General features: G+C 55.0%; 1 protein-coding gene across 6 annotated transcripts in view; it reads left to right on the top strand.

Moving 5' to 3' along the window:
* NOS1 (nitric oxide synthase 1) overlaps nt 1-16,051 on the top strand; it is a 99,184-nt gene extending 83,133 nt beyond the window's left edge. For 5 of the 6 annotated variants that reach the window (XM_064168826.1, XM_064168830.1, XM_064168829.1 and 2 more), the window contains exons 24-27: nt 299-386; nt 676-797; nt 1,883-2,031; nt 3,671-4,439. In XM_064168826.1, coding sequence (XP_064024896.1) covers nt 299-386; nt 676-797; nt 1,883-2,031; nt 3,671-4,132 — 821 coding nt within the window. In that variant the 3' untranslated portion in view covers nt 4,133-4,439. Of the gene's footprint in view, nt 1-298; nt 387-675; nt 798-1,882; nt 2,032-3,670; nt 4,440-5,261; nt 5,381-7,420 lie in introns of those variants that run through there. The other variant, XM_064168832.1, reaches the window with a different exon arrangement.
* The last annotated feature ends 480 nt before the right edge of the window (nt 16,052-16,531 follow it).

Raw genomic sequence — 16,531 nt, 5'->3', positions numbered from 1 at the left:
GTAAGGACCATGGCAGGATGGTGCTTATGCCAAAAAAAAGGACCAAAGGGAAATTGAGTGCTTCCCAAGTGCTGGGGAGGTCAAACTATCCCAGAGCTGGGTCCTGGGTGAACTTGGGGAGCTCCACAGAGGGATCCAAGTGCCAATGGTCTGCCAAGCTCATGGGGAATGAATGCAGAGATACCAAATATTTCAGTGAGGTGTCCACGTGGGATGTAGCAGGGATGAGTTCAGAAGGGAAAACAGCAGGAGAAGCTGTTGGGGTGCCAAGTAGAGACCTCCTTCCTTCCTCTCCTAGATGGAGAAGGCCCAATCCACCATGGAGTCTGCTCCTCTTGGCTCAATCGGATACAGACTGATGAAGTCGTGCCCTGCTTTGTACGAGGGTAAGTGCCCCATGCAAGGCAAAGAGTGAAAAAGAGGAGGTGAGCTCCCTTGCAGGACGAGCTCCTGGCCCTCACTTCTTGTCTGCAGAGCACTGAGGGTGAGAAGCAAACAGGGCTGGGCTTGGGGGCAGATGGGTCCCCCCTGGAGGCAGTTCTGCTGTGCTAAAATGTCACCCTCTGGGGCTTCTCCTCCTCTTACATCCCTTCCCTCCCTCTCTGGGTGTTGTCTCAGCTTGCTGAGGGCAGGAGCATCAGGCTGGGGTTTAACTGGTGTCTTTGCTGTGTGCAGTGCCCCAGGGTTCCACCTGCCCCAGGACCCCCAGGTGCCCTGCATCCTCATCGGCCCTGGCACCGGCATCGCCCCGTTCCGGAGCTTCTGGCAGCAGCGGCTCTTTGAAATCCAGCACAAAGGTGGGGCCAAGCTTCTGCCTCCTCCTCCTCGCCTCCAGCGGTGCTTGGGAACCCTGGGCTGGTGGGGATGGGCTGCCTGGGCTGCCCTGGCAGAGGCAATGGGGCTCTGGAAGCAGCAACTTTTCCAGGTGTGGGTTTGAAGGTCAGGCCAAACTTCCTTAAGGAGTTCCATGGGAATCCTCCTGTGAAACGTCCTGTGACAGCTGTGCCACAGTGCTGCTGCTGCTGCTGCCATTTAACCATGGAGGGCATCTGATCAGAGAATCATTAAGGTGGGAGGACCTCTAGGAGCAGTACAGTGCCCCTGTGCTCAGCACTGGCGAGGCTGTGCCTCCAATACTGGGGCCAGTTTTGGGGCCCCCACTCCAAGAAGGACATTGAGGGGCTGGAGCAGGTCAGAGGAGCAACAGAAGTGTTGAAGGGGCTGGAGAACAGGGCTGGGGAGGAGCAGCTGAGAGAGCTGGGGTTGGTTAGTCTGGAGAAGAGGGCAGACTGAGAGGAGACCTTATTGCTCTCTCCAGCTCCCTGGAAGGAGGACAGAGCCAGATGGGAGTTGGTCTCTTCTTGCTGGTGTCAGGTGATAGAAGGAGAGGAAATGGCCTGAAATTGAGCCAGGGGAGGGTCAGGTTGGAGATGAGGGAAAATCTCCTTTTCTGCAGGAGTGGTCAGGGACTGGAAGAGGCTGCCCAGGGAGATGGTGGAGTCCCCACCCCTGGAGGTGTTCGAGAAACCTGTGGCACTCTGGGACATGGTTTAATGGCCACAGTGGTATTGGGTTGCTGGTTGGACTGGATGATCTGAGAGGTCTTTCCCAACCCCAATGTTTTTCACAGCTCATTTAGGAGAAAAAATAGGTTAATTCTTGCCCCAAACCTGGCACGACCTCCCCTGCCACACGGCCCCAGGCCAGGCAGTCATTTACCTCCTCCTTTACTGTTTTTACCTCCCTCTCAGGTTGGCTTGAGAAGGCTCCTGGCCGTTTTGTGCAGGTTGCTGGGGCTGCTGGCAGATCAGGAGGGAGGTGGCTTGCAGACACAGGGTGCCAGTGGCCCTTGGGCTAACTGCTTCTCTCATCTCTCCCCCAGGCCTGAAGCCTTGCCCCATGGTGCTGGTGTTCGGCTGCCGGCAGTCCAGGATCGACCACATCTACAGAGAGGAGACTCTCTTTGCCAAAACCCAGGGGGTCTTCAGAGAGCTCTACACAGCCTACTCCCGGGAACCAGACAAACCAAAGGTGCATGGTGGGCACTGCTCTGGCCCTGCTGTGCCCCTGGGTGGCTGTAGCCAACCAGCACGGCATGGAGATGGTGGTTCCTTGGCACAGATGTTGTGGCTTGTGGCTTTGGTTGCACAAACCAGACACTTGTTTTCGTTGGGAGAGACCTTTAGGATGACCAAGTCCAACCATTAACCCAGCACTGCCAGGGCCCCCCTGAATCATGTCTCTCAGCACCTCATCTCTGTGCACTTTCAATCTCTCCAGGCATGGGGACTCCATCACTGCCCTTCGCAGCTTGTTTCTGGATGACCTTTTTGGGGAAGAATTTATTCTTCATGTGCAACCTAAAGCCCTCCTGGTGCAACTTGAGGCTATTCCCACTTGTTCTTTAGGAGAGGAGACTACTCCCCACCTGGCTCCAACCTCCGTTCAGGGAGCTGTAGAGAGCCAGAAAGTCTCCTCTCAGCCTTCTCTTCTCCTGACTGAACACCCCCAGAGAGATCACTGAGTCCAACCTAGCACCTGACCCCTTCTCATTAACTAACCCCTGGCACTAAGTGCCTCATGCAGCCTCCTTTTAAATACCTCCAGGGATGGGGACTCCACCACCTCCCTGGGCAGCCCATTCCAATGCCAATCACTCTCTCTGCCAACAACTTCCTCCTCACAGCCAGCCTAGACCTCCCCTGGCACAACTTGAGGCTGTGTCCCCTTCTTCTGGTGCTGGCTGCCTGGCAGCAGAGCCCAACCCCACCTGGCTACAGCCTCCCTGCAGGCAGCTGCAGGCAGCAATGAGCTCTGCCCTGAGCCTCCTCTGCTGCAGGCTGCACCCCTCCAGCTCCCTCAGCCTCTCCTCACAGGGCTGTGCTCCAGGCCCCTCCCCAGCCTTGCTGCCCTTCTCCAAACACCTTCCAGCACCTCAACATCCTTCTAAAATTGAGGGGCCCAGAACTGGACACAGCACTCAAGGTGTGGCCTGAGCAGTGCAGATGAGGGGCAGTGGTTTGGAAGGAGAGAAGAGCAGGTGAGATTGGATGTTAGGAACAAGTTCTGCACCAAGAGGGAGGTGGACTTTGTGATGTTCAGGGACCGTTTGTACTGCAGGGCTGATTGTGTAGAACACTGAGAGTGGCAGAGGCTGGGATGGAGCAACCTGTGCCTCTGAGCTGTGGTGCTGGGGGACATGGGATCCTAGAATGTCAGGGGCTGGAAGCGACCTCAAAAGCTGATCTGGTCCAGCCCCTCTGCCCCAGCAGGATCCCCTAGAGCAGATCACACTGGAGTGCATCCAGATGGTTCTTGAACATCTCCAGAGAGGGAGACTCCACAGCCCCTCTGGGCAGCCTGTTCCAGTGCTCTGTCACCCAGTGTTTCAGTCACATGTTTTGGTGCTGACCTGGCAGTGCTGGGCTAATGGTTGGACTTGATGATCTTAAAGGTCTCTTCCAACCTGGACCAATTCCCTGTCTCTGTGCTTCCTTAGCAATGCTTTGCTGCTTTCCTCTGTCTTTCCTCTGGCCGTGGGTGCTGCGGGGTGCAGATCTGCTGCCCTAAAGAGGAGGTCGCATTGCACCACTGCCTGAAAGGCTGACCAGAGCATGCAGGTGGCCAGGGCTGAGCTGCTCTCACCTCCCATCTCCTCCTCCTCCCCCAGAAATACGTGCAGGACGTGCTGCAGGAGCAGCTGGCCCAAACCGTCTTCAAAGCGCTGAAGGAGCAGGGAGGCCACATCTACGTCTGCGGGGATGTGACCATGGCTGGGGACGTCCTCAAGACCGTCCAGCGCATCGTGAGGCAGCAGGGCCAGCTGTCTGTGGAGGAGGCAGGAGCCTTCATCAGCAAGCTGCGGGTGAGTCGTGTCCGCGGCGCCACCTCCCGCCACGGGCGCCGCACCTGCTGCCTCCCGCTGCACGGCGGCGGCGCAGGGGGCACGGGTGCTGAGACGTGGGGGGAGGGAATTGTGCCTCCCACTCGTGCTGCTGGCACCCAGGCAAGGTCTGGAGCTCGGGAGTGTGCTTGTCCAGTGGTCTGGGTGTGCAAGGGAAGGCATCTTGCTCTGCAAGGCTGCGCCTCCCTCAGCCCATGCTGGCCTCTGGAAGATGCTCTCCCGTGGTAGCTCAGGCAGGGTTTGTTCACCTTATGAAGTCTCTGCCGTCCTTTCATCACTGCAGCAATCTCAAGGGGCAGTTTGTGGGTCCTTTTCCCCACATCACAGATTGCCAGGTTGGAAGGGAGCCCTCCCAAGGATCCTCTGGTCCTGCCTTTCAGTGTTCTGACTGGAGGATGCCCCTGGGCAAAAACACTGCTTGAGATGATAGAATGGTTTAGCTTGGAAGGGACCTCAAAGCTCAGCCAGTTCCAGCCCCCTGCCATAGGCAGGGACACCTCCTACAGGTTGCTCAAAGCCTCATCCAGCCTGGTCCTGAACACCTGCAGGGAGGTTGTGGAGCACAGAAGCACCCAACGTGATCTTTGATCACGTTGGGTGCTTCTGTGCTCCACAACCTCCCTGGGCAACCTGTGCCAGTGTCTCACTACCCTCAACCTGGGTGCTTCTGTGCTCCACAACCTCCCTGGGCAACCTGTGTCAGTGTCTCACCACCCTCAACCTGGGTGCTTCTGTGCTCCACAACCTCCCTGGGCAACCTGTGTCAGTGTCTCACCACCCTCAACTTGTGCCAGTCTCTCCCCATCTTCACTGCAAAGAACTTCTTCCTAACATCCAGTTTCAATCTCCCCTCTGCCCACTTTAAACCCATTCCTCCTTGTCCTGTCATTTACAAGACCTTGCTGAAGCATAAAGAAGCTCAGTTTAGGGGATAGGCCCCAAGAACAGATGCTTCAATGGCTCTGCTTCCATCCAGGAAGACAACTCAGCCCAGTTCCTACGGCACAACCCCTTCTGAACCACATCTGCATGCTCCAGCCAGGAGCTGAGTGAGCTCAGGGCTGGTTTGCAAGCAAAAGCTCTGGGTCATGGGTTGGCCTGGGGCTGCTTGTACCCTTGACAGCCAGGCAGTCCCTGGCTCACCAGCAGCTGAGGAGCTCTCACTCACCAAGCAGCTTCACCCCCGTGATGCTGGGAAGGTCATTTCACCTTCCTGCCCCTCTATCCTACCTTGCAACAGGTCCCGGGGCATTTGCTGTGTGTATGGTAGCTCCCCCGGGGCCAGGAGAGCTTTCGGTGCCTCAGCAGCACCAGCTGGTGGTCACTGCTCCTGCCTCCCCCTGCCTTTCTCCCGCAGGATGACAGCCGGTACCATGAGGACATCTTCGGCGTCACCCTGCGCACCTACGAGGTGACAAACCGCCTTAGGTCCGAGTCCATCGCCTTCATCGAGGAGAGCAAAAAAGACACGGATGAGTGAGTTGAGATGCTTCTTTTAACCCCTGTTGCTGCCTCCCGAGCATGCAGCAGGCAAGAGGGGGAAGGGAAGGTGAACTGTGGCACCCCTGGGGTCCTTCTTACAGCAGAAAAGGCTCAAACCCCAAAAAGGTTCAAAGCCCACTGGAGGCAGAGGCTGCTGCCTGGGACTGCCTCTGAAATCACTGCCACTTTCCCAGGACAGACCCCTGGCATTCCCTGGGTTCTTGCCCCACCATCCTGCTGTGCTCAGACTTGACAGCCTGGAGAAGAGGAGGCTCAGGGGAGACCTTATTGCTGTCCCTGACTGTCTGAAAGGAGGTTGTAGCCAGGTGGGGTTGGGCTCTTCTCTCAGAGACAGAATAAGAGGACACAGGCTCAAGCTGTGCCAGGGAGGTTCAGGCTGGGTGTTGAGAAGTCCTTCCCAGCAAGAGTGATTGGCATTGGAATGGGCTGCCTGGGGAGGTGGTGGAGACCCCATCTCTGGAGGTGTTTAAAAGGAGGCTGGATGAGGCACTTAGTGCCAGGGGTTAATGAGGAGGTGTTAGGTGATAGGTTGGACTCGATGATCCTGAAGATCTTTTCCAACCTGCTTAATTCTGATTCTGCCAGCAAATGGAGATGTGAAGCAGAAGTATCACAGAATTGTTTGGGTTGGAAAGGAGCTCAAAGATCATCTAGTTCAAACTCCTCTGCCATGGGCAAGGACACCTCCCCCTAGCCTGGCCTTGAACACCTCCAGGCAAGGGGCAGACATGACCTCCCTGAGCAACCTGTGCCAGTGTCTCACCACCCTCACTGCAAAGAATTTCTTCCTAATCCTCAGTTCAAATCTGCCCTCCTCAAGCTCCAATCCATTGTCCCTTGTCCTGTCACTCCAAGCCCTTGTGAAAAGTCCTCCCCAGCTCTCCTCTAGCCCACTTCAGGTACTGGAAGGCTGCTTTAAGTTGTCCTTAGAGCCCTCTCTTCTCCAGCTTGACCAGCCCCAACTCTTCCAGCCTGTCCCCATAAGGGAGAATGCAGAAGGCATTTGAAATGCAGAAGGCACCGAGGAGCTCACACCAGAGCAGACAGCAGCTGGCAGCCTGGGCAGCTCAGATAGACAACTCTGATCCTGCCTGCTGCCTGCCTCTGTGCTCCTGCATGAGGGAAGTTGGCAAGACCCACAGCAAAGAGTGGCTCTGCCCAGCTCCTGTGCCAGAGCTGGGGGTTCTGTCTGGATCTAGGGGTGTAGGCAGCAGCTCCCCATGTTGGGAGAGGGCTCCAGGCTGCTGCACATCTGGTTAGGAAAGTTTATGCAATCACAGAGATACAAACTGGTTTGGGCTGGAAGGGACCTTTAAAGGTCATCCAGTCCAATCCCCCTGCAGCCAGCAGGGACAGCTGCAACTAGAGCAGGTTGCTCAGAGCCCCATACAACCTCACCTGCAATGGCTCCAGGGACAGGGCATCTCCCACCTCTCTGACAACCTGGGACAGTGTCTCACCACCTTCAGCACCAAAAGCATCCTCCTTAGACATAGCCTGAATCTCCCCTCAAAGACCCAGGGATTTTTCTTTCCAGTGCTGTAAAACCAGCCCAAAGCAGTAACAAACCCTGACATTTGCTGTGTTTGTTTCTACTCTTCCATGTGCTGCTATTTGCTCAGCTCTGTCACGCTGGGATTTTCCCCAGCTGAGCAGAAGGATTATTCAGGATAAAGGATGGGCAGCTGCATGCATCCTGCTCCTTTTCCCGGGGTGCAATCCCTTCCCTGCACTCCTGGCAGTGCTGAGTAGTGCCAGGCTGACCCAGAGTGGGTTTCCCAACATCCCTGAGCCTCGCTAGGAATTTTGCAGCATGCATTCTGGGGTCTGCAGTGTAGAGAGTGCCTCAGCTTCCCACCTCAAGGTAGGGACAAGGGCTACCCACCTGGCCCCCAGGCAGCCGCAAAAAGCCTCTGTAAATCCCTCTCACAGTCCCTTGGGAACGCCTCAGGGCGCTTGGATTGCTCCTTGCTGCCCCCTCTAAGGCCACTCTTTCTCCCCTTTCCCTTGCAGGGTTTTCTGCTCCTAAGTGGACCCTCCTCCCCAAGGGGATGCCAAACCAGTCCCAGCACCTGCTGCCCACTCCAGCCAGAGGGCACTGAGTTTTGTATCTCACGGACACGGTGGCTCCTTTTCCACGGGGAACTGCCCTTGGAAAGCTCTGTCTCTCGTCCTGTTGTTGTGTCCTGATGATGATGATTTTGATTTCCTTTTCTTCCTCTTCCTCTTGCTCTTGTCCTGTGGCCATTTCTTTCCCCTCCCTGGGTTGCCCCACTGAAGTACGATGGCTTTGTAACCTGCAGTGGCTCTAAACACAACTTCTCATTTCTCCTCCTTCTCATGAGGGTGTTTTGCAGCTGCATGAAACCATCCCCTTCATGACCACCTGCCTTTCTGGTGTGCTGGGGGCAGCAGAGCTGGCAGGGCCAATGGCTAAGTCTTGTTGCTTGATCAGAGCTGGGGGTTGCTGCCCTCAGGCTCCTCCTCTCCTCAGCTCCAGGCTTGGCTGAATCCTTGTATTTTCCTGGCTTCCCATTGTAGAGACCTGAGTGTGTGCCCACAGCTGGGAGGCAGATGATGGGCACTGCCCTTGTGCCTATGAACTTTGTACATCCCCAGGCAGCCTGGGCACAGATGTGCCTGGTTTGTGCTGAAGGGTGGGATGTCTCTCATTCCTGGATCATGGATTCTGTGCTCTTTGTCTCTTTCCCTGCTCCCCATGAGTTGCTCAGTCCTCACTTCTGCTGGCATGAAAGCCCTCCCACGGGGGAGCAAGCACAGGCTGATGTGTGTGCCAGGGGAAACTCCTGGATGGCAGTGACTGCTGCTTGGCCAGGCTGTCCTGCAGAAGGCTTCACCAGAGAGATGTGACCTACAGCTGTGATGCTGGTGAGACAGACTGAGGGACCAGCTGCATCCTAGAGCTTTGCATGCTGTGAACATGTGAACCTTCTCCCAGGTGAGACTGGAAAGTCACAAGGCTGGGGGAGAAGTGGCTCCAAACCCTGCTGCAAGAAGCCTATTTAGAAGGCAGCACTTGGAAGGTTATGGAACCTCCTGGTCCGTGGTGAGGACGTGCAGACCAAGGACCCGTGAAAGCCCAGAAAGCATCACCTCTGCCTTAGTGCAGCCTCATGAGCAGCTCTGAGACAGCAGACCCCAGCCACTTCCACACCTTTGGGAGCAGAAAGTGCCAGTAGGGAGTGACCTGCCTGCCAAGAGAAACACGTGTGGCATCTCAGTGGCAAGCCAGTCCCCTCCACCAGGCTCTGCAGCACCTGCCTGTGGCACAAGCTGTCTGCCAGGGTGTCTCATGTGAGAAGGGAGGTGAGATTGGCTGCAAAGATGCTGTGTGAGCTGAGCTCTGACACGCTCACACCTCAGCCCTGCTGCAAAAGTCTGGCTCCAAAAGCAATCTGTTAACCTGCTCACAGGAAGGTATCAGTCCCTCAAGCAGAGAAAAGCTGGCTGCAAGGTAAAGCTTGTGTGACCTTGTGTCCTTCCTCCTCCCTTCCTCACCATGGCAAAGGTTTGGCCTCCCTCACTGCCAGGATGAGGGCAGCAGGGCACGGCTGCAGCTCTTGCTGGAGGATACAGGGTTGACATTTCGAGCTGGTAGCTGCTGAGCCTCTCCTCCTGCCCCTGCTCTGCTGAGCTGTGAACTGACACTTGCATGGAGAGAAGCATCTGCACTGCTGAAGGCAGAGTGTTTGTCCAGGAGCTCCAACTGTGGGCACACTTTCAGAGGACTAAGATTGGCTGCCCTAAGCCAACATCAGAACAAAAAGAGCCGCAGGAGGTTTGCTGCTCTCCCAGCCCCACGGTACAAGCAACAAACGCTGGCTCCCCTGGCCCCAGGCTGTGCAGTGATCCCCACCCTCAGCCAGCACGTCCGACACTTCCCTGCTGCTCGGCTGGCCGCATCTCCATGTGCTGTGAACACCTCCTGGAGCTTAGATTCCCTGGATGTTCGAAACAGCTTCACCCCAGAAACCAGGAGAAAAAGGTTGCCAGGCACTGGGAGAATTTGAGATGCTGGTCTGAGTTCTCGGGATGCCGGCAGAGCATCCGAGTTCTCGGGATGCCGGCAGAGCATCTGGTGCGCTGCGGAACGCGAACGGCTGCTGCCACAGTGTGGCCGCAGCGGAGCTGGCTGGGCCGGCAGGGCGTCCAGAGCAGCCTTTGGAGACAGATGTCACAGAATCACAGCTCGGAATCTGCCTCGGGAAGAACCTTAGAGATCATCTCGTTGCAACAGCTCATCCAACCTGACCTGCAGTGCTTCCGGGGATGGATCATCCACAAGGTCTCTGGGCATTCTGGAATTGCATAGTGAAGAATTTCTTCCTTCTCCCCAGTCTGAGTCTCCCTCTTCTAGTTCCAAACCATCCCCCCTTGTCCTGGCACAACAGACTGCTCAAAACTCTGTCCCCAGCTCTCTGCTCAGCCTCTTCCAGTGCTGCAAGGCCACCAGAAGGTCTCCCTGGAGCCTTCTCCTCTCCAGGCTGCACAGCCCCAACTCTCCCAGCCTGGCCTCCCAGCACAGCCCTTCCATCCCTGCCAGCACTGCTGTGGCCTCCTCTGGCCCTGCTCCAGCAGGTCCCTGTCTGTGCTGAGACTCCAGAGCTGCCCCAGCACTGCAGGGGAGGTCTCAGCAGAGCACAGCAGAGAGGCAGAATCCCCTCCCTGCCCCTGCTGCCCACACTGCTGGGGATTAGCCCAGGATAGGGCTGGCTCTGGGCTGGCAGCACTCTGTGCCAACTCATGTCCTGCTTTGCACCCCCAGCACCGTCAAGTCCTTCTCCACAGGGCTGCTCTCCAGCCTTCCATCCCTCAGCCTCGTTTGTGCTTGGGATTGCCCCATTCCATGTGCAGCCTTGTGGAACTGTGTCACTGCCTGGGCACTTTGTGACCTGGAGATGAAAGCAGGCCAGGCACAGCCCACCCATGGTCTGCCTCTGTGGCTTGTGCCCTAACCTTGGGACAGGTGGTGAGGTGGAGCTGCTGTGTCCCTTTGCTGCTGGGATGTGTGGATCTGGGCAGAGGTCTTGTCTGTGGGAGAGAACTCCCTGGCCCTAGAGCTGTGAATGTGTAGCAAACTTGGCCCTGTGGCTGCAGAAAGAGATGAAGGAAGAAAATCAAACTCATCTCTTCCTTTAGGATATGATTCTGGCTCTAGTCCACCTTTCAGTAGAATGAGTAAGCTGAAGTAGTGCCCCAAGAAATCATACAATGGTCTGGATTGGAAGGGACCTCAAAAGTCATCCAGTCCAACCCCCTCAGCACTCAGCAAGGACATCCTCAATTAGCTGAGGATGCCCTGAGCCCTGTTGAGCCTCACCTTGAATATCTCCAGGGACGAGGCCACAATGATCCCCCTGGGCAAGCTGCTCCAGTGTTCCACCATCCTCATGGTGCAGAACTTGTTCCTAACATCCCATCTAAATCTACTCTTCTCTACTTTGAAGCCATTGCCTCTTGTCCTGTCACTGCAGGCCTTAACTTTGCCCTCTTTCCAGCTCAGCCTGTGCTGCTGGCAACTTGCTTTCTTCTGTCCTGCCTGTATCACTGCAGCATCTCCCACCTGGCAGTCACACTGCTCCTCGAGTCTGTGGCCAAGGTGAACTGGCTTTCTTCTCCTGCACCCCAAACCTTCCACTTCCAGCTCTCCCTTCAACCTGAGCCATGGTGGAGAAGGGACCGGGGCTTGTGCCTTGCCTTTGGTGGGATCACCAAAGGGGTTCTGTGCCAGTCAGGTAGCCAAAACCCTCTCAAGTTCAACAGGCATCAGTTGGGTGAGTCCTTCAGAGCCCTTCTGGAAGGGAAACACTGGTTTAAAGCCAGCCTCCCAGCCTGGCCCTGGAGAAGCAGCACCCTCCCTGCTGTGAAGTTCCATCAAGCTACTAAGCCCCCCAGGGCTCTGAGCTGCCTCTCTGCTCCCTGTGCCCTCACAGGACCATTTGCTCCTCACAAGCTGCCCATTGGGAATTTTGATTCCTTTTTATTTTCTCACCTTTGTTGAGTCACTTTCAGACGTCTTAAACTTCCCCTTCCTCCCCCTTCCCTGCAGGGGCTTCGCACTCCCCTCGAGCTTCATTTTCTCCCACAGCAAAGGGGGAAATAAACTTATGGATCTGCTTTAGCATTCCACAAACGTGGCTCTCCCACCCCCCACCTCCTTGCCTGGACTCTGCTCACCTCAGTGTGGCATCGCCGGCGCCAGGCTGCAGCCACGGTGTCTCTGGCATGCCAAACCAGCAGAGCTCCAGGTGGGGTCTGCTGCAGACTGGTGTCATGCACGGAGGGGCTGTGCCTCTTGGGCACTCAGCTGATAAATCTGGGTACCTGCTGCTCATCCAAGCTCCTGCACAGCCCTGCATGGCTCCCACAGCAAGGGGATGCTGGACCCGATGGGACACCCAACCTGGTCCAGCGTCTGTCCTGGCTGATGTCCACCACCACTGCCTTTTTTTAGCAGCTCTGCTCCTTTTCACTTAGCAGGCATTGACCATAAAGAGGCTCTTCTCTTCAGGGAGATTTGATTCTCTCAGATTTGATTTTTCAAGACACCATGAAGTGGTTTTTTTCTTGGGAGGGCCAAGATTGTAATTCTTGGGTCTTTCAAACGTCCACAGAAGGTTATTATATGAACTTGGAAACTCTGAGGAAATGATTTTCTGCTTTCCCAGCCTGCTGTGTCCACTAGCAGGGGAAAATAAGTTGTTCATTCAGTGCAAGGGTATCTACTGCCTGTGCTGTTGATGGCTTCAAAGGTTCCATCTCTCCAGAAGGACAGCCTGGGAGTTTGTTGCACTTCAGTTGATGAGAGACAGCAGGAAAATGATGAGACTTCTGTCTTCAGGAGCAGACTCGCCCAGACGACACCTCCCCGATCGCTGCTGGGTAGGTCTGAGCTTGTTGCACTAGAGGAACCCAGCCAGTTGCATCCACACTGGCCAGAGAGAGGCAGCTCAAGTTTGGGCTCTCCACACTCCCTGTCCCTGTGTCTATGCATCCCCCGGGGTGAGCAGGGGACTCCATTCACACCCAGAGCAGCATGAGCCAGTGTGTCCCTGCGTGACCAGCACACTTGTGTCCTGAGCAGATGTGGCTGCCCCATGCAAACAAGGAGATGGGCAGAGGCAGGAGCTGCACCCACCTGTGGCCAGCTGAGCTGTGGTCGCTCCACCAGCTTCTTTGCTCTCACCCCATCCCAGGCTGTGAGACAGGTTCCTCTACCCCTCTTGGAGATGCCTCCTGTCTCCTTCTCAGCCCAATCTGCCCAGCTCAAAGGTGCACAGAGCTGCTGGGCAAGGGCAAGTCCTGGCAATGGCAACAGACTGGCAGTGCCTTGCGTTGGGAAGAGGCTATCCCACCAGGGTTGCCCTCCCTCTCCTGCTCTCTCCAGAGCTGCTCCGGGCACACAGAGCCTGGGGGCTGAGAGGAACAGATGGCTTTGTTTTGCAAGTGGAATTCTTGGTGAGGAGATTCCTCCAAGGACAAACGAGAGTAAACTCACGTCCTGTGCTCTGTGATGGGGTTTTACAGGGGGGTGGCAGTGGCGCAAGGTTAGAGTGCAGCTGCAAACTGGAGCCACGAGCAAGCACGCAGGTCTGGGAACATCTATCACATGCTGGCACCACGTTTTTATTGAGCTGGTGGTGGGGAGAGACATGTTTGTGCTTGATGCCTCATGGACTTGCACTAAGCCCAAGCTGCTGCCCCCTGACTTATGACCGCTGAAGCCATCGCAGCCCTCTGATTTATAGCTGGGGGAGCTGCAGAGAGCTCCCAGCAGTTTCTGAAAGGAGAATTTTATGCTCAAAACTAAATTGTGTTCCTGCCTTCGCTGGGGACCAGTTTGCAGCTTCAGAATTGCTCTGATAACTTCGCAATTGCTTTGATAGTTGCAGAGGGGAGCAGAGTCCCTCCGCACAACAGATGGAGACACATTTCCAGGACCATTCAGCTTCGCTGCAACTCCTTCTGTCGTAACAGGAGGAGCAAAATTTCACTTCTGAAAACTCTACTCCCAACTTGGACACAAAATTCAGCCTAGGCTCCAACTCCTCCCAGGTACAAAATGCCTTCCACACCCACTCAGCTTCAGTGGCCTTGGGGATTCCAGCAGCTCGCAGGATAAGGCTTTCGTGGCAGCAGTGCTCTCACCTGTGCCAATCTGCACTTGCCTGCAATGCATGGCTCTAGCAATCCATTTGAAACCTACCCTGGATGGGGGGATCTGAGCTCTAGCTTCATCCATATGGCCATGTGCATTTAATAGGGAATCAGGGGAGTGGGAGAAAGCCAATGAGACTGCTGCTTTAAAGCACTTGGTTCCAGGGGTAAACCAGACCTTAGCAGAGGTCAAGACTGGTTTGGTTCCAGCATGGGCACAAAGGCAACCCACAAAACAGCTAAGCATCATATTGCAAGAGACTCCTTCTTCCTGCTGTGCCAGTAATGAAGTAGACTAGAAACTCTTGGCCTCCACCCCTACAGATGTGTGGCTGTGAATTTGGGCCATGGGATAAAGTAGTTTGTGAGTCAAGAGCTGAGCAGTCGCAGCTTGGTTAGCAGCAGAGCTCCTCACTTCACAGGCTGCTGCACTCCTGCCTTAGTCATGTACCTACCTGGCCAGATTGCAGGGAGGAAGCACCTCAAAAGCAAGAAAAAATGATGAGCCTTGCCCTAAGAATCCCTCACTATCAGGAGCCCACAGACCAAGGCTCTGCAGCTATTCCTATGTTGGGAAGGTGGGCAAGACCCAGGGGCTTCTCTTGTAGCCATGGGCCAAAGCTTGCAGAAGGTGCTGGAGGGTCTGCAGAAGAGCAGGAATGTGGCTCTGGGATGTATGAGTGGACTCCTGCTTGGCTTGACTGGGCTGGCTGTGAAGCCTGCTAGTGAATAACATCAGGCCAAGTATCTTTAAACACTAAAAGACTAAACACTGCAAATGTGGAGCTAAAAGAGCAGCTGCCTGGGGGCTTCTTTTTGTTGCTGTGTTTTCACGTGCTGGGTTTGGGTGGGGAACACAACCAATCAGTTCAGTTTGGATGGCATAAAAACCTGGTCTAGTGGTGGGTGTGCTGTTTTTTGGGTGGGGAACACAAATAAGCAATCTATCAAATCAGTTTGGATGGCATAAAAACCTTTTCTAGTGGTGGGTGTCTCTGCCCACAGCTGGGGGCTTGGAACCAGATAATCCTGAAGGGCCCTTCCAACCCAAACCGTTCTGAGAAGTCTAGGGAAATGTTTTGTTGCCAAGAGAAGTGCTGAAGGAGATTTACACTTTCCCCCCCCCCCCCCCTCAAGGGCAACAAAACTGCCTTAAGACATATTCAACCCCAACAAAGAGACATTAGTGCTGCTTGCTGCTTCTGAGTCTGTTTTTTTTGCTTTTGACTCTGTGTGATCGTGGCATGGAATGGTGTCTTAACAAAACACACTCCTCAGCACTCAACAGGATGTCCAGAAAGAGAAGATGCTGGTTCCTAATCCCCACCACCACCCACACACACACAAACCATGCCCAGCATGGATGTGATGGCTTTGAAGCCACTGAAATTCAAGTGCCACATTGCTGCTTTGCTAGAATGCCACAGAGCAGGGCCAGTGGTCACCACCTCCGGGCTTAAATCTGCCTTCAGATGCCTTCAAAGCACCCTGGGATCTGTATGCTGAGAAGAGCTTAAGTTCCCCACTCCACAGCAGCCCCAGCTCCTCTGGAGTGTGAGCACCTCCCCAGGCAGCAGATGAGCAGGGTAGGATCAGCAGCAGCCAGGACTCGGTGCTTTGTAGATTGCATGTAGTTAGGAACAGGAGCTCTGCCAGCTGCCCAGGGAACGTGATGTTCAGTGCCAATTAATTTCTCTAACAGGAACAGGGATTCATTCTCTCGACTCCCTTAGGCACCTTTGAAAAGCTCAAGCCTCAAAGGTTGGGGCTGGGTTATTTCTTTTGCTGGTGGCCTTTTTCCTGAAGAGCAGTGGTGCCAAGATGAGAACGGGGACCAGCCGGTGGAGGGGAGCAGCCTGGGGGCAGGCAGCTCCCCAGCTTTTCACTGCAGAGGCTTGCAAAACTCTTCAGCTGTGGGTAAATTCTGCTCTGCTGGGTGGGACTCCAACCTCTTGCTGCTCTCTGGTCCTCCCGCTCCTTCCCCCCTGCCCTGTCCCCTCAGCACTTCCTCATGTCACTGTGCCTTCATTTGGTTTCTCAATCAATGCCACGATTCACAGCTGCCACATTGTCTCCACTCCCACTTTGCATCCCATAAGACAGGTCTGGGGGGGTGGGTGGGAGGGTGTAGCTTATTTTGTAGCTTTTTGTGTGATCCTAAGGTAGGTTTCTTTTGAGGAGTAAAAGGGGGTGGGGGGAGCAGGGATGTTGTATTTGCTCATGCCAGTGCTTTAAGCGGTCAGAACCATGGTTTTCCCCTACCTCTGAGCTCTCAATGCTGCTAAAAACTTCTGCCATTCGTACAATGTACTCCAGCCCCCTCTCTTGGACTGACTCTGGCTCTGTCTGCAAGAATATCCACGTCGTTCTGAAGCATGCACCTCTCTCTGTATAGTTCCAATCTTCTGATTTTATGGAATACTTATGCCTGTTTGCATTACAGTCCCAATAAAAAAGTGAACTCCAGCCTCGTGGGCCTCCTTCTTCTCTCACCTCTGGGCTTTTAAAATGCTGGACACCTCTCCTGCTCTCTTGGCCTCGCTCTGCTTCACTACCTGTAATGCCAGAGCACTATAAATAGGCTGGTGGCGTCAACCAGCAACATCTCATTTATCTGCAAGACACAAACAGTCTCCTGGAAGGTTGCTTGAGTCACAGCTCTTGCAGGTTTGCCATCACTCATGCTACAAAGAAGGCTGTCTGCACACAGTCCGGGGCAGCTTTTGATGCTGGAGACTTAGGAACACAGCTGTGATGCTCCAGGCACAACCTGAGAGACCTGAGGAGAAGGAATGGCTGCATGTGGCCGAGAGCATGAGCCACAAGCACGGACGTGGCTTTTACACACGGGAAGGTTGTCTGCTGTTGCAGAGGGTACTGACCACGGAATCACAGGGAGGGGATGGAAGGGACCTTCAGACATCATTCAGCACAACCCCCCTGCAA

The sequence above is a fragment of the Pogoniulus pusillus genome, chromosome 30, assembly GCF_015220805.1.
Source record: "Pogoniulus pusillus isolate bPogPus1 chromosome 30, bPogPus1.pri, whole genome shotgun sequence".
Taxonomy (NCBI): Eukaryota; Metazoa; Chordata; class Aves; order Piciformes; family Lybiidae; genus Pogoniulus; species Pogoniulus pusillus.
Note: the sequence above shows the minus strand (reverse complement) of the source record. Positions and strands in the feature narration are given on the sequence as shown.